This window comes from Sus scrofa, chromosome 14 (genome assembly GCF_000003025.6).
Source record: "Sus scrofa isolate TJ Tabasco breed Duroc chromosome 14, Sscrofa11.1, whole genome shotgun sequence".
In the NCBI taxonomy this organism is placed as follows: Eukaryota; Metazoa; Chordata; class Mammalia; order Artiodactyla; family Suidae; genus Sus; species Sus scrofa.
This window is the reverse complement of record NC_010456.5, coordinates 126,157,058-126,184,014: the sequence shown is the minus strand read 5'-3', so window position 1 is coordinate 126,184,014 and position 26,957 is coordinate 126,157,058. Positions and strand designations below refer to the sequence as shown.

The following is a 26,957-nucleotide window of genomic DNA, read 5'->3' as shown; positions in this document are numbered from 1 at the left end:
AGGACTAAATCCAAAGCTTACCAAAGAATAAGCAGACTTGCAGCCAACTCCTCAGCTGTGCTATGGCTGTACCAGTCTCAGAAAGAGAACCTTTATTGCAAGTAAGAACGATTGATGTGAACACAGAATACATGGTCGGGGCAGAGACCCTTAGTTATAGCTGGAATCCTGGCCACTCAGGTTATTATGAGTTTTGCTTCCATTCTCAGGGACATTCAGAGTGTTCAGTACATAATTCAAAGAGTACATGTAGAGGAGTTTCCTTGTGGCTTAGCAGGTTAAGGATCCGGTGTTGTCACTGCTGTGGCTTTGGTTATAGCTGTGGCATGGGTTATATCCCAGGCCCATAAACTTCTGCATGCTGTGGGCATAGCCAAAAAAAAAAAAAAAAAAAAAAAAAAAAAGGAAATGTATAAAAGACCAGCAAAAATCAAGTGAAAAGGGAAAGAGAGAGAAAAATGGTTTTTGAATGTGGAATTCAATAACTAAATTTTATAACCAAGTCTAAGATGGCAGGTGGTGGCTTTTCCAGGTGGTGAGTGCCTTTTCCTGTATGATCTTGGAAGGGTTAAAAAAAATACATAACAAAACTGCACTTGGCAATGGGGGTTGGAAGATCCAATGTTTTTATTTCAGTAACTAAACTCCTGATGAATGGCATACTATATCGTAAAATGTTGGCTTTTTAAAGCAGGTTTGAACTTTTACACAATCTGTTTTAACACTGGCATGCACACCTGTATACATATATACTGAGATGGTTCTAATTCTTAATTAAAAAAATTTGACAAAACTAAAATGTTAAATGTACACTATAATGAAAACACTGCTATAACACCAACCAGATGGCTTGTATTCCTTGGAAAATTATTTAAAGCATTTTGACTTAGAGGGATAGCTTTATTATTTAAAGAAATTCTTCAAACTGTAAATAAAGGCAGCTCTTTGGCCCAGTGCACTGTCTCCTTAGTTTGCCTAATTATAAGAACCACTGGGGTGCTTATTAAGCATTTGAACCTTCAGAGCCCAAACTGGTCCTTCTGCATCTTAATCTCTAGAGTCAAAGATAGGGATCCTCACTCATCCAGGTAATTCTTATGATCAAGTAAGTTCAAACTCAGTTTTGTAAAGTAGCAAATGGGCCTTGGAAGTTGATTTTTTTTTAACGTCTATGAAGGTAGAATTAGTTCCTTCAAACAGTTTTAATTTTTAAAAACCTTTTATATAAAACACTTTCAAATCATAGTTTTATGTTCAATGAGAAAAAAATGTACCACGTATGACAAGCAAATGTAAGGATTGGCTCCTGCTTGCCAAATTTGAACATGAAAGTGATAATTGATGTTCCTATCTAAATGTCACCAAGCAGTAATTTAAAAAAAGCTTTTACTAAAACTGTATATATTTTGAAAGCATCAAAGCCACTATTGACCCAAATATCAAAGCAGTTTTTTTTTTTTAAATCTCTACATCCCAGAAATAGAGGAAGTTAAGGTTTTACAAAATCTTCATTTGCAAAAACCTACTTGCCTTTTTACCTATGGTGAAAAGATAAATGAAAAATTAGTAGATGGATTCATAAAACAATTGGTAGAAAGAGTGTCCCAGTGGCCCCACGATTAATACTATTGCACTGAAGGCCCGAGGTGGAAGCTTTATACTTCTTATATTCTGGGCACCACTACCTCCCCTCACAGATGCAAAGTCTAAGGCTTCAAAAGGTTAAAACTTGCCCAGCACCACACAGCTCACAGCTGGTCCCAACATCTGTTCTCAGGCCCATCCACCATCCTGCACTCTAACTGACCCTGGAATAACACAGCAGCCATAGGGCCACTACTGTCTTACTGGAACCCAAAGAAAATGAGATGGGAAGCAGCGCAAGTATCAATTACAGGTTGAAATATTTTCTAGTTCAAGTTTTCCTATTAAACATAACACAATAGTATATGGCATACATTTTCCTTTTGTGTGTATTGCTAAAACAAATTTTCATTGAAAAACAACTACAAAAATTCCAAACTAAATTCCGGACTAAATTGATCTGTAAGCATGTGCATCTTTCTCAACAAGCATTCGCACCTAGATGCAACTAGAAATTATCATCGTAAGTGAAGTAGGTCAGGAAGAGAAGGACAAATACCATATGCTATCACTCACATGTGGAATCTAAAATATGGCACAAATGAGCCTATCTACAAAACAGAAACAGACTCACAAACATGGAGAATAGACTGTGGTTGCAAAGGGGGGATGGGAAAGGGAGTGGGATGGGCAGGGAGTTTGGGGTTAATAGGTGCAAATGATCACATTTTGAATGGACAAGGTCCTACTGTATAGCTCAGGGAACTATAGCCAATCACCAGGGATAGACTGTGATGGAAAATAACATTCCAAATTGTCCAAAGAGTGTCCTTGGGTCGGTTTTTAAAACCCCATTCTATTTAACAGAAACTTTTCATATATGGAAGAATAAGAAACCCTGACATTAAAAAAACATTTTAAAAGTCATTCTAAACTGAGATGTACAGAATTCCATTAAGATACATTTTTATGAGAATCAGTCATTTAATGCCTAACTTCTTGAAGAGTACTTGCAGATACCTGTGGTTTGATTTAAAAAAAAAAAGCTTCCAAATTGAAAGTGTTTGGGATGTGTGTGGGGGGGAAGAACAGGACACAGATTCAAAGCGACTATCCCTAAGGCCTTTTCAATCCATTTCACCTGAGGGTGAAGAATTTTTATTGCCATAAAACGCTTTGAAATGTCAAGAAGATACTGCATAATTAGTCTCAATGTTGGCAATACTTGGCCCAGAAAGGTAGAGTATGACTTTAAATTAACATTGCATTTTGTCCCATAATTCTCTAAAATTAAAAATTTCAAATTTTAAGACCCCGATGGGATTCGAGGTGGATGAGGCCTGACAATCTTTTCAGAGTAAAACTGTTTGCTTATTAGCCTCTCTAAAAATACAGCTGAACCAGATTTTACACACAACTCTGTATGGTTTTGTGTTTTTGTTATATATGCTTTCTCTCATGACAGTAGAGAATTAAACAAATGGGCAATCACTTTATTTTTAAATGATTATATTTTTGTACTCACCAGTTTAGTCAATTTTTTTTTCCAGGAGAAAAAAAAATCAACATTTAAGGGGCCTCCAAAGAAGCTAATAAAATGACTTGATTGTTTTCAGGAGACATTTATAATCTTTGCTCACTTTTTTTTTTGAGAGAGAAAATATCATAGGGAAGTAAAAATAGCCAACTCCACTCCCACCACCACCCCCCGAAAAATCCCCCATAGGCTATCAATAAAATTGTTCTAAGAATTAGTCTTATTTTTAATGCATGGAAAATAGCAAAATTATCATGCCAACATGAGGAATATATACTATAATTCATAAATGCCTAATTATCAAAACAATGACAGAGTCATGGTTAAGATGCAACCTAGCAAATCTTATATATGATGCAACTACATATCGTATGATCATTCCTGTTATATATTACATTTGTTCCTCATCAAATTAAGCTGACTATGTATAAATGGCATTGTGAAATAAACATTTAATATCACAATAGGGTCATATCCCGCTACTGCACAACCATAGCATGCAAGTAACTATGCATTAGCTGTAAACAGTAAAAGTGTCAATACCTTCCAGAAGTCCAAAGAACATGATAAGTACATAGATAGTACTAAATGTCAATTACATTTAAATGACCTTCACATTGAACCAAACTAGATTGTATAAAGCAGCGTTGGAGATCTCTGTGACTGCTCTCTACATGTATTCTGTAGTCACCCTGAAGTTAAGAAAGTGCAGTTTCAACCAAGGTCTGTTAATCTATGGAGTTCTAGTGAACTGCTGTCAAAATCTAGGACACAAATGATTCTATGCTCCAATGTGAAAATTTTTTCTCTATCCTTTTTCCTTTCTGCCATAGTTTAGCTTTTTGAATCATTAAGAATTTGCTGAACGGGGGCCACAACAAACTTATTTCATTTCTTAAACTGGAGACTTTCTGTCATGACAGCAAGGTGCTCATGTCAGAAACAAGAATACTGAAGACGCCCGCCAGCAAAGGCTCTTCTCTATTTGTACTCTAAGTGAAATAGGTGGCAGGAAGGAACTTGGGTTGTATTATGACTTGGAGGAGGTGTTGCCTCTAAAACACTTTTCCTAACGTTTGTAAAAGGTAGATAAAATCTAGCAGCTAGGAGAGGAAGGCCAAGAGAAGAGGGTCTGTCCTTATAAAAATGCAGATGGATCATTTAGGTCTGATCCAATGATTCCCAGGCAATTAAAAAATTACCATATAAGAGGAGAAGCTTGCACACTGTAAAATAACTATTTCAGCTCTCTTCAGGTTCGTGGTATTGGAGGCTGGTTCTGGAAGGAGGGGAGAAATTGATTGCTGGACAGGCTTTTCCATGCTCTATCAGCTCTGATAATGAGTTAGGCAGTTGGCATGGACGACAGCAATGTCCTCTTCACTCAGAATTCTAATAAACCTCCTGTGAAGTTGCACATACCATCCATCCAAATGGACTCATTTTGGTCTGCATTCCAGTTAGGTGGAAAAGAGTCACATTTGCAAACTGGGTTTGGACACGATATGGTCCTGTGAAATATTTAAACACATTACCTACATCCTACTAAATCAAAATCTTGCTTTTACATTTACAGTGAGATAAAACAGCATTTAAAGCCATTGCAGTTTTTTCATTTCCTGTTCATATACAGGTGATTTAAGTTTGCTCGTGAGGCAAAAACTGTACAATTCTCATCATTCAGGCATTATAAAATGTCTTTCCTTAAAGTTTTGGGATATAAACAGTTTGGTTTATACGAATTACATATTTTTCATCTGCATTAAGAAACAATATACATCTTTTCCCAGAGCACTTTAATGGTATCTATGATAAGCCTAAGATAGTCGCAAAAACTGACTTAATCACCTGTGACCATCAATACTGTCACTTTTACAAAACTCATGAACATTCTTTGGCCACGTGGGTCATTGCCCATTTGGAGGGAACTGTATTTGGGCCCTGGGACCATACAGAGATTTGCCCCCATAAAAACTGAGGCCAGAGACCAGCCTTAATGGGAGCTGTTTACAAAGTCAAACATTACAGAACCTCCAGGAGCAGTTTCTGTTTCTCAGACACAAGTTCCTTGACGTGTTGAGAGGTGGTGTTTTCGATTTCGGACTCCTGAAGTCTTGTCTTTACTCTCTGAAGGCTTCTGTTGAGAAATATCTATGAGAGCACTGGCAATTGCAAGGCCTGGAAGAAAAGGAAAAAAAACACTTAAGTGTTTGGTTAGATATTTCTGGGATGGCAACAGTGGTGGCTTAGCATCCTTTTTATATTGTTTTACATTCAACAATCATTTAGCTGTTATATGGACGTTATCAAGTAGTTTATCCTTTACTTAAAATTTTTGCTTCTCACCCCAGACATACGAACTTCACACATGAAGAAGAGCAAAGATCTTATGAAATTAATTGACTCTGACGTCAGACAATCAAGTCAGCGTGACAAAACATCACAATCAGTCGTGGCTATGACTCCACACCTTAGGGTCTGTCTGAAAACAAGTTTGTTCTGGATGTACAAGGACTTGTCAGTGTTACTATTGTGTGTGTGTGTGTGTGTGTGTGTGTGTGTGTGTATGTAACCAAAGTCAGTATATTAAGATTTTTTAAAAATGAGGGCAGTTTTAGGTGAGAGAAAAACTGAATCAATATTGATACATGATTATCTTCTAAAGCCTGTAGTTTACATTAGGTTCACACTGCATTGTTTTGACAAAAGGATAATGTCATATATTCACCATGAAAGTATCATACAGAATAGTTGCACTGCCCTATAAATCCCATGTTTTACCAATTTATCCCTCCTCTTCCCCTGAGCCTCTGGTAATCACTGATCTTTTTAAAATGTCCCCCTAGTTTCGCCTTTTCCAGAATGTCATATAGTTGGGATCATATAGTATGTAGCTTTTTCAAATAGTCTTATTTCACTTAGCAATATGCATTTAAGTTCCACTATGTCTTTTGTAGCTCTATGGCTCATTTCTTTTTATTGCTCAATAATATTCCATTGTATGGATGTACTTCAGTTCATTTATCCGTTCCTCTAGAGAAGAACATCTTGATAGCTTCAACATTTTGGCAAATGAATAAAGCTGCCATAAATACCCATGGGCAAGTTTCGGTGTCCACATAAATTTTCAATTCACAAATATGTAGGCGTCTAATTGTTGGATCACATGGTAGACCTATGTTTCAGCTTTGTAAAAAACTCCCAAATTGTCTTCCAAAGTGTTTCTGCCATTGTGTATTACAACTAGCAATGAATGAGAGTCCTTGTTGCACCACATCTTTGCCAGAATTTGGTGTTGTCAGTGTTCTGGATTTCAGCCATGTGGCTGTATCTCATGGTTGTTTTAGTTGGCAATTCTCTAACACCATTAGATGCTGAGCATCGTTTCATATGCTTATTTGTCATATGTACATCTTTGGTGAGGTATGCATTTAAATCTTGGCCCATTTTTAATTTTCTTGTTTGTCTTTTTTTTTTTTTCTTTCTCTTTTTAGGGCTGCATCTGCAACACATGGAAGTATCCAGGCTAGGGGTTGAATTGGAGCTGCAGCTGCTGGTCTACACCCCAGCCCCAGCAATGCAGGATCTGAGCCATGCCTGTGACCTATGCTATAGCTCACAGCAATGCCAGATCCTTAACCCACTGAGTGAGGCCAGGGATCAAATCCACATCTTCATGGACGATAGTCAGCTTTGCAACCCACTGAGCCACAGTGGGAACTCCTTGTTTGTTTTCATATTGTTGAGTTTTAAAGAGATTTATTTTACATTTTAGACATCAGCCCTTTATCAGGTATGTGTTTAGCAAGTATTTTCTCTCAGTCTATGGCCTGTCTTTTCATTCTCTTAAATTGTTCTTAAGACGTAGGAAAGTACCCCAGGGCAGAGTTGTGCTATAAACAAGTCAACATGGAAGAAAGACGATTTGTAGAAATTTAGCTGATAAATGTCTTAAATATAAGAAAAATACCATTAGTATTATCAGCAGAATATCCTACACAAAAGCGGTTCTCCAGCTATCACAATTAGAACATTGTTTTATTATACTGTTTTGTCCATTGATTGGCAGGAACATGTGGTAAGATGTTCAGAGATAGTAAAGCCTTCCCTAAATTTACACAAGCAATGGCTAAATCAGATATTTTAAGGCTACCTATGAAATCATTTTAGTTTCCTTTGAGTCCGATATAAGTTTTGGGTAAAATAAAATGTGCCAAATCACCACACTAGCACATGAGACCAGACTGACTGCTTTAAGAAGAGGTCACCAATTTCCCTTCCACAAGGTCTTGGAGACCTGACTCTGAATTGAGCTGAACCAACTGAGCTCTCACAGACGTCTTTTCAATGTACAGCTCTCGGCAGAAGGCCTCACTTTTGGCTCTTATCCTACGCAAAGTGTCATTGAGTTTGTTTTATTCCTGTACGTCAATTTATCCTAAGCAAGCCTCAAATAGGGCCCAGCAAGAATGAAACTCCAGAGATTTATGAACAGAGAGAAATGCCAACCAGGGGAAATGGACACCCTATGAGGAAAGTCAACAAGCCTATAGAGCATCATGGACGTCAAGGGAGGGCAGGGTTCGAGGAGCCTGCAAAAAGCACCAAAGGGGCAACAGGTGAGGCTTGCCACAGAGGTCCTTGGATTTCCTCAAGGAAGATTCTGGCGACCCTGAGTCATTTCCATACTTAATGGAGGATGGAAGCCTAACTGGTGAGCAGGGAATGGGGCAAGAGGGAGTGTGGCCAGCTGACATAAGTCCTACATTCAAGATGTTTGTCAGTGGAAAGAGGCAAGTAAGCTGGTGCATAGGGGAAGCAGAAGGGTCAGATGCAATGTATGCAAATGCATATGATTATCTGAGCACATATAGTTTTTCCAGTACATATGAAAACAGCAGAGAAGGTATTTATGGAAAAGAAGAAATTGATGATGTTTGAGAGGGAAGGGATTAAAAAGTTATAGTAATAACTGGTTAGGCTGATAATCTTATATATTTACCATTTAAGGGTTGCTGTTAAATAACTTACTCTTTCAGGATATTAAACAGTTATCCAAATTTCTCAGAAAAAAATGCAAGTTCAATGGTTCAAAGTTTAAGTAAAAATTGCTTTCTTGACCTTTGAAGAACACATACGAACTTCTGTATCCAAAATAGATGTTGTCAACACTTATTCAGCTGTAAGAAATAATTACTTTGTTATTTCTTCAAGGGAGAGAGCCGAAGTACATTATTTTTGTAAAATCACAGACCATGGTTGTGGTAACTGAAAGTTCAGTTCAGGCAGACCTTAAGTTTCCACAGATCTCCTGGCACACTTTTGTCAAAATTTACAACCTTCTGTTATTTTGTTCCTGGCATCATTTTATCCAGAGACAGCCAAATATGACAAATAATATATGCCTCCTTTAATGTGGACAGAAACCACTGACACTAATTCCAATGATCACAGCTTCCAAATATGAAATCATGTTATTCGTTAAACTACTGCATGACCTTGTCCAAAGGAGCTCAATAGTTTCCCACTTACATGTGGCTGCAAACATTGTTTTCCTTACCGAAGATACAGTGCCAAGAGAGAAGTAAACAGCATAAGTGGCCAACACAGGAAATTCTATGCTAATTCTAAACTGTCACTGTATCTTTGTGTTTCAGGGTATGTGAATGTGAAGTCTGTGTTTACTAATGGTTTGTAGGCTTGGAAACACATTCAGTTGAAAATAAATCTTGAACCATATTTCAGTCCTTAATTTAAAAATAAAATTGCAAATCATGCTTATTTTTAATCTGACAGCTTTTTGTCCTTTCCTATGAAACTGGAACAATCAGCTGAATTTTTAGATTCTGCAGACATGGCGATGTGTGTGCGGGAAGCCCTGAGTTCCTCCAGGCAGGGACCTTTGAGTGTCCACTGTGTGTACTCACAGAGGACACTAAGAGGGATGCTTGCTCAGGTCTTTTCTTGATGGGCCAACTGATGCTTTCATTCAAATTTAAGCTTGAGTCCTTCACTGGACCACACAGCTAGTGCTCCACACATCATGAGCTTTTCTGCATTATAGGTCCTGAAACTTAATTACAAATAACATAATAATCACAATAACTGGGTGTGTACCCCAAGTGTCAAATTGTTAAGTGTACGTTTTTATTACTATATTTGGATTTCTTCATATTTTAACACATGGAGAACTTTAAAAAACAGCAATGACAACCCAGAAACTGCTAGATCCTCCTTCAACCTACAAGAGGCCCTGGACCCAAGTGTAAACAGGAGGGACAAGAACCCTACTTCTTGAATTGTCCAGTGTGTAGAAGGCTCATTAAAAAAGAGAGACATTGATTTCTCTCATTACCTTTCAGCACATTTTATTGTAAGGAGTCTAATGTTCTTAATTGAGAAAAAGAAAAGTCAAGTCAGTAGCTCTTTAGAGAAAGACAGTATTGCCCTCCCCCCTCTGCTTCCTCCCAAATGTAACCTTTTATGCTGATAAGAGACTGAAGATACTGCAATCAGACTGGACAATAGCCAGACCATATATAAAAAACACAACTCTGGTTCACAAGCTGTAGCGACCTGCACAGGAAACCAATCTCTTTTCTGCAATAACCAGCTCATGAAGCCAGCTTACTATGTCAGGCCTGCAGGAGTCAGACTGCTAGCTCTAGTAACAATCCAGGGAGTCAAACAATTACCCCCCTCCCCCAATAACAATGAACTCCAAACAGTCAAGGCTTGATTAATAACTGACAGCTTCCCCAAGGTTTTTTGGTTCCTGCTTCCAACTTAGGACCAAGCAGAGAGTACATATACATATCTAACTAATCATATAGGATGCTCCGCTTCTAGATAGCCTGCCTCCAGCTTTCCGGCTTTCTAGTGCCAATAGCCTCCAATAAGCACGTATTTGAAGCTTTCTCTTTTTTCCTCTATGAAATGTTGCCACACATTTACCTGTCTTGAAGTCTCTGCCAAAATGCAAGCAAGCAAATGGTATAGCAAGCTCTGAATAAAGAGCTTTTGCTTGTAATTTGATTGGTCTTGGTTTATGTTCACACTGGCAGTGAAGAGATAAAGGCAGCTTGAGATCTTTCCTGCATTTTTAACAAAACAGACATCGGTACAATAAAAGTAACTTAGAAATCAGTTCTCCATAATGTCCTTTGAAGCAAATGGTCTCTCCTGGTTGAGAATTCCCCGGGAACTTTTTCCTGGTGAGAGGCTTTCTGGTGATGACTTCACACTCCCTGGGCCTAGGAGAAAGTGCTTCCTCCCTGTAGGAGGCTGCATAGTGGCCCATGCCCTGTGCTGTTAGAGTTCCATTAAAATCAGGTCACTCCAGAAGATCATTTTTCAAAACGTCACACAAATCATCTGATGAAATTCACTTATTGTGTTCTCTGGGCCTAGCACAGTTCCTTGTTATCAAAGCAATACAATTAAGTGGGGGAACAATTCATTATTTTAGACTGGTGGTCTAAAGGAATTTCATTTACCATGTCAGGATGATGCACAGACGCTGCAGGCTAGCAAAATTTACATCAAAATCTGCCAGTAGATTCAATAAAAATGCTGGGGTTTAAATATTTATTATAAGCTTTACCTTTTTACACTTTTAGTTCTTAAATACCAGACACTATGACATTTAGATGATTTAAATAGGAATTATAAACCTCATGAGAAAGTGTCATCTTCTGACTCCTGTTTGGTTTTCCGTGGTCTCTTGGTGTTTGGAAGGGGCCCTGGTGAATACGGAGCATCACCGGTGGCTGCTGTGGTTCACCCAGCCGGGAGGGAGGCAGGCTGCCTCTGAACCATGTAGATTTCCTTCAGAGCATGGGCAGTGTTTAGGAGTCACTGGTTTGGGGGCCAGGAGCTACCACAGCTATTTAATACACAAGGAGATGAGGCCACCCAAATCAGGCCTTTACCCAAGACCTCGATAAAAACAATGTTTTCCTCTAAAATTAAAAAAAAACAAAACAAAACTTTGCTTCTCCATCAACACGTGCAGACATGCCCTAAAGAGAAAGCAATGGAAGTAAGTAACAGCTAAATATCCAGTGGTAAATATGTCTGTCTAAACCACTAAATTTGCAATGAAAACCACCAAGGGGAAACGTCAGGAATTTGGGTATCTTTAGTAAAACTTGACTTTTTCCTAATGGAAGTGAAACGGTACTTGTAGACTCCAGCAGTAACAATCTAATCATAGAATTACTGACGTGTGGGTTTTTTTTTTTTTTTTACAATTATGCAGAACAATTAATAAGTACAGTAATAAAATACTGCACATCAAATGAAATTGCCTTGGAAAGAACATTCTCACTTTATATACAAACACAGCACTTCCATTTTACATTTGAACGAAGCCTCGGAAAAGTCATTCATTTTGGAAGGCTCTCCTCCCAAGTCTGTGTAAGAGCAGGCATCACTATATATTTTAATTTCCCAAGAAAACAGCTTCATTAGGCGTGAAAGGTTAATTGCAGGTTTAAGTGGAGCTCAGGGAATGGTTCAGGGTCTGTAGTGAATTGCACAGCCTGCTTCAGGAAGAGTTGAATGAGTGCTGTAAACTGTTTGCCCCGCTGAAATGTTTTACTACCTCATTTACTATCTGTCTTCTTTTACGGCTTGTATTTGTAGTTCTTCTAAACCTTTAATGGCTACGGTTTTATTTCACTGTAATCAGATTTAAATGGAAATACCATGCTGGGATGTTTAAATGTTTTCCCTCTGATTGTATATAGCTACATACTACTGATCAGAGTCTTGGCTATCCTTCACACGATTAAGAAAGTGACTTTGGGAAACTTCGATGCTACGTAGATGCTAGCTTTTGTGCAGACTTAATTTAACATTCCGTGTGGCCACTCTTGCCAGTGGGCAACTAGGGCTGGACGCATAATTAGAAAATATGCATTTCCATTTTCATTTATCTGTTGGAAGCCCAGCCCAAGTGAAGTCATTATTAGGCAAGACTCCAAAGGTTACATTGTTGAACAAAAATTGAAATACTTCAAGTGCTGAAGACATTGGAATGACAAATGGACCAGTCATGTTTGTCTGGGAGCTTAGAGAAATGTTTCCCTTCATCCACTAAAATCCAGTGACAAGGGCAGATGTCAATGTTTCAATACAAAAGATAATGGTGTTCTGGTTATTAAATTTTGTTTGGCCTTTAATATATTTTAATATATTAAAGTTAAAAATATATTTAAAATATTTTGGTAGATTTTTAAAACTCATAATACTTAAAGATGTCATTTAAAGACACACTGTAAGAATTCTGTAAAATGTCATCTATTCTAGCGCCGCAGTGCTGAATCTTATGCGAACTCTGTTCTCATTGGTTAGAAGGACCTGAGTCAACTGTGGCCTTACTGTCTCCTGTCATTGTTTATTGCAAATCCTCATGGTTCTTAACAAGTGAAGCTTCTTTTAGATCTTATCAGCTCTAATTTTAATTACAGACTAGGAAATCTCATTCATTCATTTAAAATATTTTGTGATTCTTTTCTTAGAGCCACAAACATTATAAGAATCAGTCTTGCAGCTACCTTTATACGTTTTTGAATGTATATATTTTTTTGAGTAAATTTCCGTGTGAGAAGTCCCTGTTTCTAAGCTGACCGGGAAAGTATTTTCTAGTATTTTCTTCCTTTAATAAAAAAATTCCGATGTATGATAACCTATTATTTTAAGCCCTAATTATTCATAATTTAAGTTAGTTGAAGTGCTCACTGTTCACTGAAGAACTAAACTATAGCAGTTTTCTAAAAATAGCAGTATTTTATTTTCCATTAGGAAGAGTTGTTGTATTTTAGCATTTCTAGTAATAACATGTCATTGGTTGCTTTAAATTAATGTGAAAGCATTTCATAAACCATAGAGTTTCATGTAAGTGAGTTAATTATTTCAATAATAGAATAATAAGTCACTACCACTAATAATAAGAAATCACAATCAAATTACAAATATCCAGAAAACTCCAAAGTCCTAAGCATTAAAGAAATTGTTTAAAGAGCAAATCACTTCATTCAACTACTATTTCTTGAGTGCCTACTATATGCCAGGCACTGATCAGGTCCCCAAGGGTTACGCAGTTATTCATAAAACATAAAAAAGATTCTGTGCCCCCATGATGCTTACATTAGAGTGAATCAAGCTCAGGTATTCTTTGGACCAAGTTATTGTGAGGATTGAATGTGAACGGCTTAGATAAGTGCCTGGCACACAAAAGCTGAGAAAGTCCACTCATCATCAACAACAAGGGAGAAGTTTGAGGCCAAATAGGAAGTAGATAAACAATTGGGCAGTCAAGATTTTGCTTCTATCCTTTGGTATCACTCATAAATTCAATAGTTCATTCAAAAACCAGTATGGCTATCATGTGGAGTACCAAAAAAGGGGCAAAATTTGATAGAAAGATAGACTCAAACACTCATAGACAGCATCAGTTGAGAGCACCACTGCCAGTGAGGTGATAGTGTGTTTAGAACTCAAGCCAGAATTATTTCGATGCCTTGGATAATAAAGCTGAGGACTTGCTCGTGAAGGTATGGATGACTTATGTGCTGTCTTCTCATTAGGGAAGGTAAAAATCATTGAAAGTGATACTGGCAAAAGAGATGAATGACAATATTTGAAGAACTAGTGTTTGCATGAATATTGCTTGCAATATTAGAGATACCACTCATGATTGAATGTCATCCATTTTTTTAGAGTTAAAAAATACTTTTACATTAATTATCTAGGTTGTTCCTCAGAACTGTTCTGTTAAAGTGGGTCAGGAAGCTATTTTTATCCTTACTTCACAGATGGCCAACATGAGGCACCGAGTGGTGACATGACTGGTTCAGGCTCACACAGCTGGTGGTCGTGGTGGGACCCAAACCCAGAACTCCAGATCCTTTGACTTTCACTCTGCTCACTTTATAGCCATGAGAAGGAAACTGCTGCTTTGGTACAAATAGTTAATGCACGATTTTGAACCAAAAGAAAAAGAAAAGCAAAAATTGGTAGGGATGGAAAATCAGTTATAAAATGGTCAAAGGCATTAATTAGTGCTGATGTTAATAAAAGCAGTAACAATAGGACAAACAACAACTATTCTCTTAACAGGGATACGCAATATGCCAGGCATTGCCTTTAGCACTTTATATGCGTTATTTTATCCATTTCTGCAGATAGGAGTGGATGACCGTACAGGTGAAACACATAAACATACTGCAGGCATTATGGTCCAGGCAGTGTGGACAAGGTCTATTGTTGTCAAAGAGTCATTACCAAAGAGCATCAGACTAGGGCAATAACACAAGAGCGCCTACATTTGCTAACAATCACACAGAGACTAATTCTAAGAAGTAGGCACAGGGCAAGAGAGAAAGACAGATACAGGTGAGATTTTGATGTGGGTACGGCGGTCAAAGATTCCCAGGGGAGAGGATCTCTGAACTTCAGTTAGAAAGATGACAAGGAAGTAGTCATATTAAGAACACTGGCATGGGGAGTTCCCATCATGGCGCAGTGGTTAACGAATCCGACTAGGAACCATGAGGTTGCGGGTTTGGTCCCTGGCGTTGCTCAGGGGGTTAAGGATCCAGCGTTGCAGTGATCTGTGGTGTAGATCACAGACGCAGCTCGGATCCAGCATTGCTGTGGCTCTGGCGTAGGCCGGCGGCTATAGCTCCGATTAGACCCCTAGCCTGGGAACCTCCATATGCTGTGGGAGTGGCCCTAGAAAAGACAAAAAAAAAAAAAAAAAAAAAAAAACACTGGCATAAAGAGTGTGGTATGTTCTGGGTAGAGGGAACTAAAAACTCAACAGCATGGAGAGAAAGGGTAATTGGGAAACTTCAGGACACCTTGCCATGGCTGGAACACCTGTGTGAATGGGAGAAGGGTGACAGAGAAGAGAGGTAAACAGAAGGGGGTCCATAAAATGGCCTTAGATGCTGCAGTAGGAAATAGATTTTTGATTTGCAAGGCAGGAAGAGCCATGGAATGACTTTTAGGGACAGAGAGACGATCAGATTTTGATTTCAAAGAGATACCTCCAGTGCTAGTGCTGACAGACCAGAGTGGTGGTGAGGCTATGATCACTAAAAGCAGAGAAGAAAGTGACAATAAGGAGAGAGAAAAGGGGTGCACAGAACTGAGATTCAGGAGAGATTAATGTGAGAAATTAAAATGGGCATTGAGAACATGTCCCAGCTTTCCGGCTTGGGTGGCTGAGTGCACACAGATGCTATTTACTACCACATGAAAGAGGAATAGGAACATCAAGGCACTTGAAGGGGAGGGTCATTTGTTCAGTTCTAGACACACTGAGTATGACGGCCAGTAGGAAGGCCCCTTAGTGGAGAGGTCTAGGTTGGATATGTAGGTGTGAAGCCCATGAATAAAGTCTAGTCCAGAGATGCGGAATTGGGGTTATTTGCATGGATTGAATCTGAAGACTTTCAATTGTATGAGTGGGGAATGCTGTGATGCTGGTGGTTAAAGCCTGCACTCTCAGTGGCGTAACAAAATAGAGGTTGATAGCGCACGATGTAAAGTTTGAGGTGGGTTTCCTGATTGGTGTCAGGATGTGCCTGCAGGAAGAGGAAAGAAGCACAGCCCCTGTTCTGTGTAGTGACTCAGGGACCCAGACTGATGATGCATCTGCCATCTTTAAGCTGGTTTTCCAGGGTTGCCTTGAGCACTGACACCTAGGTGGCAGGAGGGAGATGCAAAGATGAAAAAGGTACAAGTCTAAGCAGAGATCTCGGCGAGAGGGGTGGTGGGGAGAGCCAGCAGTCTCTGCCACCAGAGTGGATAAAAAGAGAGGAAGGAGGGAAGAAGGACCAAGAAGAGGATTGTAGAAGGAGGAGGGGAGCCCCTGAAAAGACAGATACATCCCCAGGGGTAGAAGAAAGCCAAGACTGAGGTTGTCCACAGGCGGTAAGACTAGTCCGTGGCTAGTTATGTCCTATGGATCCCGTTTCTGTTTGCAACAAATAACCCCCCAATTCCATGACAACTGTAAGTCAGCTGAGTTTGTGGCTTCCAAGCTTTTCTTGATTTGAAATTCAGAACATCCCTTGAGAGGTTTCTCTTGGAAGGAAGTTGGAGTAGGTGGCTGCTAAGGTCTCTTCTAGCTCTTTGAATTTACGACTGCAGCTGCTTTTCTTCAGCAGGCCAGCAGCGAGGACCCACATATCACTGCTGGCCTCCTCTCTCACCCCTGCTCTCACATGGCTGCCACAAGCATCACTGAGAAGTCACAGGACTGGCTGGGTTCAAGAACTTCCTTGCTAGAAATATGCATTTGTTTTTGCTAGTTAAGGACTTTCGAAGGAATGGACATAGTTCTACCAGAGTGAGAACCACACTGGTAATATTAGGTATGGGTTGTACTTACCATTAGTGTGGTATCTATGATGCCAATAGCACTGGCCAGAGAAGTGAAGAGACTGGGCAGCGTCAAAGACCAGGCGGCGGGTGGGGGAGTTCCCATTGTGGCGCAGTGGAAACAAATATGACTAGTAACCATGAGGATTCGGGTTTGATCCCTGGCCTTGCTCAGTGGGTTAAGGATCCAGCATTGCTGTGAGCTGTGGTGTAGGTCGCAGACACAGCTCGGATCTGGTGTTGCTGTGGCTGTGGTGTAGGCTGGCAGCTACAGCTCTGATTAGATCCCTACCCTGGGAACTTTCATATGCCACCAGTGAGGCCTTAAAAAAGCAAAAAAACAAAACAAAACAAAACAAAAAAAAAAACCAACCAGACTGGGACTTGATCTTACATCTAGCAATCTTGAACAACCTAACAGATATTTTTGTTAAGCTGAGTTTTCTAATTCTTTCCAATACAATTCTGTCTTTATAACTCTGCCTACCTCTCCCGACTGGGAGCACCTTGAAAGTAGGGCTTATGTTTTTATTTCCCTTGCTATGCCAATGCTGAGTCTGTGATGGGTGGTCAATAAATATTACTTGTGTGAGAGTTAAACGATGCATCCCAGTGCTGTGTGCTAAGGAAATGCATTCTGTTTCGAATTCGATTACACATCTCAATGTTATAGGCTGGCCTTCTCACGTTTCTCTAATCCTTGTATTTAGTTTCAGAGGAGTTACTGATTGGAGTTTGGGACTCCGGCAGAGAGGTGGGCGGGGAGAGGAAACACCGCAGCACCAGTAGGGCTATCCTTAATCTATTGCCCAAGAAGGCGACCCAGGGCAGCGTTTTCTTCATGATGCCACCATGCTCCTTACCTGTCCATGCTCCTTCCTGAGGACTGGGACTGGGTGTGCTTATGGCCAGAGAGTCAGAGCTACGCTGGTGAGCATCTGGCTCAGTATTTTGGTCAACAATGTCTCTGAACAAGTTTTAATATGTGTGGCGACTGGGTGTACGACATTGATGAAAAACTGAAACAGCTGCCACTCTTGCTTGGCATCAAAGCATGAGCAATTTAACTCTCCCTGAATATCTCTGGAGAGACTTTTAGCATTTAAATCAGCATTGCCCCTCGGGTCCATCAGCTTCCCTCAGTTCCGAATGGACCACTTTCCAAAAGGAAAAATCAGTTCACCTTTCATGTTCTGAGATCTCTTCAGAGACTGTGCAAAGTTAGAGCCAATACAAAAACACAGACTTTTTTTTTTTTTTTAAAGAAATGCGATTACAAATCTAAATTTAAACAGTGTTGGGTAGAGATGTGAATCACCGCTTTCCATAGCAGTTACAATGAGCGTACAGGAGATAGTTATGAGGCTTCTATCTTCTACAAAGATACACCCCATTGAATATTAAAAAACAAGCTATCAACTAAAAAAAGGTATTTTATTATTGTCCAAGGTGATGTTTCTGCTCCTCTAAGTTCACAGCAGTCAATGTTTAAAAATTTTTTTCCACTATTAAAAGAAGGTGAAAACATACAACTATCTTTGCAAAGTCAAAATACTATTTTAACAAACTCCAATGGTAAAGCAAATTTATGCTTTCTATATAAAACCCTCAGATCATGGCAAAAATAGGAAGGAAAAAACAGATAAAATTATGCAAATCATCACTTCTAGCCATTTAGATAAAATGGATGAGAAAAATGCTATACGGAATCATGATTTTTCCATTCATATTATTATAAATTGCTTAGACCTTACCAAAAGTTATTACGGATAACTTAATGGCCAAAGGCATTTTAACAAAAACAGATGTGTCTGTGGCCAAATTGATCCTTGATAAATCTCTTTTGCTGAAGGAAAAAGCTGTATAGTTGGACAGTGTATTTCTCAAAACAGACTTCAAATCGTTCCTCTGATGTTTGCTAAGTGAACCAGGACCCCAGATAGTACACATTTTCTCCAGTAATTCAAAACAGGGACTTTGGGAAAGTAGTTTGTTTAAATGACCTCCTTTAATCTAGCAGAGGATAGTGAAAAAGAAACCTTCATTCTCTGATGCAGTTTGGAGAATCTGACTGAGCCTGTCCCATAAACGCTGACCCTTCTGAGTGAAAAAAGTATCAGTTTTCCCCGATTTGCCTTTGGGAGCAATGAAAGTGGCCTCCTCCTACTGTAAATTGAGAACTGTCACAAAGAGTCAGCACTAGAGGAAACCTTTCAAAGTCTCCAGGCAGGTAAATCATAGAGGGAGCAGACTTTGGAGTCATTTGGGCCTTTCTTCTTCTTTATTCTTTGCTTTTTAGGGCCGCAGCCGTGGCATATGGAAGTTCTCAGGCTGGGGGTCAAATCAGAGCTGTAGCTGCCGGCCACAGCCACAGCCACACGGGATCCTTAACCCAATGAGCGAGGCCAGGGATCCTCATGGACACTAGTCAGGTTCATTACCACTGAGCCACGACAGGCACCTCCCACCTGGAACTTTCGGATGCTACATCCAGGGGGATACACATTGTCCTGCATTCACTCCAAGTTATCTCCAGACACAAAGAGCATTCTCACACATCATTCCACGAGCCCTGACTATAGTTTTCTAAGTCATTTGTTGAGTGTATTTGTAGGAGGGACATCTCGCTAGCCATAGGTTCCTCCCAGGTGGCAATGAAATGGGTCAAGACATGGATGGAGATAGAAATTCTTAGTAGCACATGTCATTACAGGAGGTCCACTGGGAAGAGAGTCAGCATGCCGTTTGTGGGGAGAGATGGAAGGCTGTGCCCCCTTTATCAGGCATATTCACTCTGGATGTTATCTACCTACTTTTAGTAAGTACCTTCGCTGGCACAAAGATGAAAAAATGTGCTTTCAGGTCAATAAAGGAAATCTCTTATGATCAGTGGTTGATTAGAGCAGGATCTTCTAAGCAGGAGGCTCTGGCTGCATTCTGTAAAGGGTTTTCAAATTAGTCTTACTCTGAGGTCTGGGCAAAGGGCCAGTTCGCCACCCAGCTGCTGCTGACTTTCAGCCCAATGGTCAATGAGTTCCCATAATTAGAGGAAAAGTTGTCTTTTTTTTTTTAAATAAATAAAAGAAATGTAGATTTTAGAGGCCTTAAATTTAAGAAAGTAGAGAAGTTTAGCAGAAGTATGGGGCTACCAGGGTTTAAATAGAACATATATTAGGTGAGATTTGGTTTCATATTCCTTATTTCACACTCTCACTTATTAAAGCTGGAGAAATGCAGATTATAATTTTTATTTGCAAAGGTATTTATGACTTGCCCTAAAACAACATAAATGGGGATTATGAAAAAACAAATTATAATGGCTTACTTATGATTGACTAAGTATGTTGAGTCTTACCTGCTTTTTTTTTTTAAACTACCTTTGTAAGAGCATTTTGACAAACTGGGATCATAATAATTGAACAAAAGCAAGTCCTCTAAAATAACTGCAGATTTTAATTAATTATGTATCATTACCATTTCACTTTCTAGTGTTGTAAACAGTCAACCAGCTGTTTTTATTTCTTTGGTCAAGTATTAATTGACCAAAGAGAATAGAGAAGTAAAAATACTGATCTTGAGCCAATTAGCCTCAATGCCAAAGGGCTACCCATTATTTCTAGAGAGCTAAAGTAATCTGCAAAGGATGGGCGTTCCCACTGTGGCTTGGCAGAAACGAACCCGACTAGTATCCATGAGGCTGCCAGTTCCATCCCTGGCCTTGCTCAGTGGGTTAACGATCCAGCGTTGCTGTGACCTGTGGTGTAGGTCATAGATGTGGCTCAGATCCGTCGTTGCTGTGGCTGTGGTGTAGGCTGGCAGTTGCAGCTCTGATTTGACCCCTAGCCTAGGAACCTACCTATGCTGTACCTGTGGCCCGAAAACAACAACAACAACAACAAAATTGCAAAGGATAGAAAGTCAGCAGATTCTAATGCTCGTGACTTAAATGTCTACCATCTATCAGCATTACTCTTAGTTACATGCCTTCCTCTTTGAAGGGGATTAAAAACAATGTTATCTGTAAAATATGTTGGATAAATAGGTTGGGTGAGCTGCCTGAGAAGAAATATGACTGTCTTTGTGAAAAACTACTTGTTTGGCCAGAAATGACCAGCTGAATCAATAGCTAAAACAATTATATTCAAAATTTAATTTTACTTTAAATAAAAACAACAATTGAATTATAGGTGCCTGAACTCCTGGCTGTTTGGACTGTTCAGATCAGTATCCAGCTGGGTTGCCCTTCTGGTATGACTAGATCATGTTCTGAAGTTTATGATCCAGGATGAGGAGTTGTTACATTCCAATTCTGAGCATGGCCTTTATTTAGAGGTGTAATTAAACATGGCAGAAGCAACACAGAGGCACATGTCTAATAGATCTCTAGAGTTACTGTGGGATGAAATAGATTATTTAGTAATTTTAAATTATTGAATTTCGATTTTGGAAAAAGTCTGTTTAGAAGAAGGAGATAGAGCACAGGATGTCACCCATGAAGATAATTTTAAAAAATGGAGCATTTGCATTAAAATGTGAATTGGACTTAGCTTACCCACTATAGCCATCCCCTATGCCAGGTACAAGAGAAAATAGTTCTTAAACTTCCCCAAATGACCAGTATTTTAATATGCAAGAACCTGTGGTACAACCTCTGAAAAAAGTTTTAGGAAATACACCAGCAAGAGGTGCTTCTTGCACAGGTTATTTAACCTTTCTCAAATATTTATGTTAGATTGACCTCTGAAAAGAAAGGTGAACTGAAAAGAGGAAATACATATTTTTATATACAAAAGCAACCCATTCAACTTTCTATCTTTAACATATTGACATGTGTTTTGTTCTAGTATTACTCAAAATTAGCTTTGAGATAAAAGTTCACATTAATTATCCCCTAATGTAGTCTAATCACTGCTGACATTTTGAAAAGATGTTAAGGCAGCCAAGATAAACTAAAAAAATGGGTGAAAAATATTCCATATGTTCATCACAGAAAATCTAAGGTGCTCTTCCATGAATTCATTTTCTCTTAACTCTAAAACCTGGAGGTAAGATAAACTAACTGGACCCTCCGACACCTATTCAAGCCTGGGCTCCTTCACACTTGGCACCTCTCTGGGTCTTAGATGATGAGATGAAAAGACTTTGGATGTATATCAATTTTAATTTCATCATTTTATCGATTTTTATGACTTTAAGTATGACATAAAAATAAGAGAGGATGTGTCAACGATTTTTCTCTTTCTCAATTTAAATGATTAGCCCTAGGATTAAGTGAAGATTAAATCTTAAACTGGCACCACCTTTTGAAGTTAGCAAATATTGCAAACTTTAATATTAAAAAAAGGGCTTTTAATATTACACAAAAATTCCTAAATTCCAGTACGAAATAGGTGTAACCAAACTGAACATCTGCAATTTTGTCTTTTTTAAAAATGTAAGCAGAAGTGAGCTCCTGTAGTTTGTTTATTTAGTCAATATATAAATAGTTGAACTTTTCATTGAACTGAGTGAAAACCAAGCACAAAGGCAATTATAATACAAGTGCAAAAGAAAATACTGATTTTGATCATTTCATGTTACTTAGGATAAGTATTCTACGAAATAGGGTTTGTGGGATAGTTATGTCAGTCAATTTGGAAATGCCTTAGTTTCTTACAATCTATTGAAATGAATCTAACTGTCATAAAAGTATGAGAGAATCAAGCTTACAGGACACGTTTCTAAAATCATTCTTAAAATCTTATTCTACTCCTAAATACGCTTTCCACACATGTAAACATATATATACATATGGAGTATCAGATTAAATTCCAAGAACCAACAAACTGCAAAATATTATGTTAAATTTATACTGGTTCTCTTTGTACTGTATCAATAGGAGCAGAAGCAAAATACTCCCTATGTAAAAAGGAAAAAAAATCTTTTATTTCTCATTTCAGTGAGAATATTCAAACAAGGAAAAAGGTAAGAAAATGATCATCAAAAACTAAATCTGGGGCCCTTGGTCGGAGATAATTAACTAATCAATAGACAATTCTTCTCAGGGACACATAAGACCAGACATTTATTAAGGAACTTTTCAGAGTTTCATACAAGGTAATTAATACAGGCTTCACTACAGAAAATTACATTTTAATGACTTTCTGTTCAAGTTACATGAATCTTATGTAAGGCAACACTTATAAAATCTAAGATTTTCTTTCCACTCAAGTTATTAAAATTTGTATTTGAATATAGTTCCTTTCATTAACATTAAATCAGTTAGCTTTAATTTATGAAAAAAGGACTGCTAAGTCTTACCACAATAGTTTGCACAGCGTTAATTTGCATTCGTGAAAAAAAAACACAATAAATTAATTTGCTACTTGGGAAAATTTGACAAATGCATTAATCATGAAGAAACCACGTTCAGTTTTCTTTACTCTTTCTCACAAAGACAGATGTAAGATAAGAGACTCCTGATTTAACATTCTTTAGGCAAAATGAGGTATAATGATGATAATGGAGATATTCATAGAACTAGAGAATTTTAGAGCTGGAAGGAATCTTAGAAATTCCCTGGTCGAACAAATGGGGAAAGAACAATTTGGTCTCCCAAACTGTCCATGGAGCAGAGCAGTAAAGAGGGAGTATTATCATTTTCTCCACTGGAAACCATCACAGAAGTTAGAATTATTCAAGGGCCGACTAATTTGGCTTTGAAATGACTTTGGTTCTTCCTGAACCATGCTGCTTCTCGTCCCTAAGGTTTTGAGAGTACAGTCTGAGCTCAGAGAGGATGCTGAATCATAACATGAAACACTTATTGCAGAATATAGATTTTTAAAAAAGAGCATGAAAACAGCACCGAGACTGCTCCTGACATCTGCACTGTGCACTGATTCTTTTGACAAGTCAATGAAATATTGTCAAATACACTTACAAGTCTGATTCCCTGTGAAAAGGTTTGGATAAAGAAACATACTACAACAATGTATTGTATTGCAAATATTTCTCTAATTTTGCTATTTGTCTTTAAATTTTTTTTCTTAGCATCAAACTTTTGTGTTCAGATGTAGTTCAAGTCACAGATCCTCTTTATGACGCCTGTGTTTATACAGTGCTTGGAAAAGCCTCTCCTACTGATGTTGTCTACTATGGCTTTTTATAATTTAAATTTTGGTATTAAAAAAATACAAAAGGAGTTCCCTTCGTGGCGCAGTGGTTAACGAATCCGACTAGGAACCATGAGGTTGCGGGTTTGGTCCCTGCCCTTGCTCAGCGGGTTAAGGATCCGGTGTTGCCGTGAGCTGTGGTGTAGGTTGCAGACAGGGCTCGGATCCCGCGTTGCTGTGGCTCTGGCGTAGGCCGGTGGCTACAGCTCCGATTCAGCGCCTAGCCTGGGAACTTCCATATGCCGCGGAAGCGGCCCAAGAGATAGCAACAACAACAACAACAACAACAAAAAGATAAAAAGACAAAGAAAGACCAAAAAAAAAAAAAAATACAAAAGTTACTGAAAGCAACCGTAATCACAATATTTTTAGCAAATGTTCAAATTTTATTTTATTGTCTTTTTTTTTTTTTTTTTAAGGGCCATATCCACGGCCTATGGAGGTTCCCAGGCTAGGGGTGGAGTTGGAGCTGTAGATGCTGGCCTACACCACAGCCACAGCAACCAGCAACATGACATCCAAGCTGGGTCTGAGACTTACCCCACAGCTCAGGGTAATGCCAGATCCTCAACCCACTGAGCAAGGCCAGGGATAGAACCTGCATCTTCATGGATGCTTAGTCAGATTCGTTTCCACTGAGCCACGACAGGAAGGAACTCCCAAATTTAAAATTTTTTTTTTTTTTAATTTTCCCACTGTACAGCAAGGGGGTCAGGTTATCCTTACATGTATACATTGCAATTACAGTTTTTTCCCCCACCCTTTCTTCTGTTGCAACATGAGTATCTAGACATAGTTCTCAGTGCTATTCAGCAGGATACTTTTAAGTAAAATGTAGTTATAGTTTTGATCTACTACATACATATTATACATGTGTATGTGTGTATATATATAAAAATGCTATTCATTAATTGCATGATGTTGATATAATAACTTAAATCATGAGATCATTTCATTAGAGCCACTTTACCACCATCAGAAACATTTCAATCCTTAAGTAAAGGCTTTGGACAAGAAAATACTGATAGTGCCTATAGAATTATCTTAATAAAGAACTGAAAAGCTTTTTGTAATTTACACTTTATGTTGAATCATGTAAATAATTCATATTCTCCCTTTACTCTTAGGGCAAAGAAACACTAGCATCTTAAGGAAAAGAAGAAAACAAACATGCTCACTTGGTACATAGGGGTTGTGTTTCCCTTGTGCTAAATATTCTAAATTATTTTTACTCCACTGGGTTTTTGTTTCTATAGACATAAATTTAACTTCTTCTTCTCTAAGCCTACAAGTATTTTTTCTATATGTTATTCTTTTTTATAAAGGAGCTTGCCTTAGTTCTTATTGGTTTTTAAATTTTAAGTCTGTTCTTATTCTTCCACATATGTCAGCACGGAAAAGGGTAATTTTGGCTAGAGATAATCCTATGACTTTTGAGAAAGAATATTATCCTGGTTACTTATTTATATATGGAAAAGGGTCACATTGTTTTATTTTAAATTATACTTAATTTTGACGTGCTATTTGTCTTCTGAAAATTTTAATAATATTCAATTCTCACTACATGATTACAGACAAACCTCTCTTCGTTCTGTTTTCTTTAGTAAAACATTCAAACCCCAGTTGACAAATTGGGCAGTTTCTCTAAAAGATAAGAATTAAAGTAAAAATATCTTCCCAAGCTCAAGCAATGCCCACCTGCCTATGTATAGCCACAGAGTTTTTCACGGCAGGTAAATCTTTGTGCCAAAATATTTGGTGGGAATGTGGGAACTGGGTTCAGAGGGGTTTCTGGACCTGGTTGAACACCATCTCACCTAAGCCCCGGGTAATAAGGCTGACAGCAGCCTCACTCAGCCCAGAAAACCTCAGCCCCGCTCCTACTCTGAGTGCATGAAAATCACTGAGGCAGGGAGTTGGTCAGGGTTGAAGCAACACTTTCCCTCACAGGTTTGAAACAGAAAAGTTTTGGTTAACCCTGAAATAGCCACACTATTTGTTAATCTGTTTTCATTTGACGAGATGTGAAAAGGCAGAGTTAGAAAAAGGTTATTGAATTTAAGATCATTTCATTTGCATGGGAGGGGAATTCACCAATGCTTTATACGGACACGTGTTTTAGGAAATCAACTAGTACGTGAAGAGAAGTTTACTCATGTCCTATTTCTCCTGGTACTGATAGTAGGCACACTTGTGCACACCTGCTAACCCTTTAAGACTCAAACCCTAAAAAAGAAGCTCGGCTGCAGCTAGAAGGTCAATGAAACATGTCGTCTCGAACCTCAATGCAGTACAAACTGGAACCGTGGAGGCGGGAGGTATAAAGAAGGCAAGAACTTAATGTTAAAAGATGTTGTAAGCTTGAGCCTCTTACTCATCCTTTGAAAAAAAAAAAAGGTGCTAATTTCTAGTTTCCTTTTCTATCTTTTGATACATATTCGTTCATATAAAAACTTTTTGAGAAAAAATACTGCAGAGCTACCCATATCCTTTAGAATACATGTAATTATTTTTTCTTTCCTTTTCTCATTTAATTCTTCCTCTGCCTCTTTTTAAAGCACTCCCTTTCCTTCCCACTGTCTTCACTTTATTTTATTTTATTTTTTTTTTTTATTAAATTTTATTTTCCCACTGTACAGCAAGGGGGTCAGGTTATCCTTACATGTATACATTACAATTACAGTTTTTCCCCCACCATTTCTTCTGTTGCAACATGAGTATCTAGACATAGTTCTCAATGCTATTCAGCGGGATCTCCTTGTAAATCTATTCTACGTTGTGACTGATAAGCCCAAGCTCCCGATCCCTCCCACTCCCTCCCCCTCCCATCAGGCAACCACAAGTCTCTTCTCCAAGTCCATGATTGATTTTCTTTTCTGAGGAGATGTTCATTTGTGCTGGATATTAGATTCCAGTTATAAGTGATGTCATATGGTATTTGTCTTTGTCTTTCTGGCTCATTTCACTCAGGATGAGATTCTCTAGTTCCATCCATGTTGCTGCAAATGGCATGATGTCATCCTTTTTAATGGCTGAGTAGTATTCCATCGTGTATATATACCACATCTTCCGAATCCAATCCTCTGTCGATGGACATTTGGATTGTTTCCATGTCCTGGCTATTGTGAATAGTGCTGCAATGAACATGCGGGTGCATGTGTCTCTTTTAAGTAGAGCTTTGTCCGGATAGATGCCCAAGAGTGGGATTGCAGGGTCATATGGAAGTTCTATGTATAGATTTCTAAGGTATCTCCAAACTGTTCTCCATAGTGGCTGTACCAGTTTAC

The 26,957-nt window shown here is 38.6% G+C and overlaps 1 protein-coding gene across 1 annotated transcript in view; it reads right to left on the bottom strand.

The window, feature by feature from the left end:
- ATRNL1 (attractin like 1) overlaps window positions 610-26,957 on the bottom strand; it is a 776,870-nt gene continuing 750,522 nt past the window's right edge. Inside the window, exon 29 of the mRNA XM_021074415.1 lies at window positions 610-5,299. Within this exon, the coding sequence (XP_020930074.1) occupies window positions 5,175-5,299 (125 nt within the window). The 3' untranslated portion in view covers window positions 610-5,174. The remainder of the gene's footprint in view (window positions 5,300-26,957) is intronic.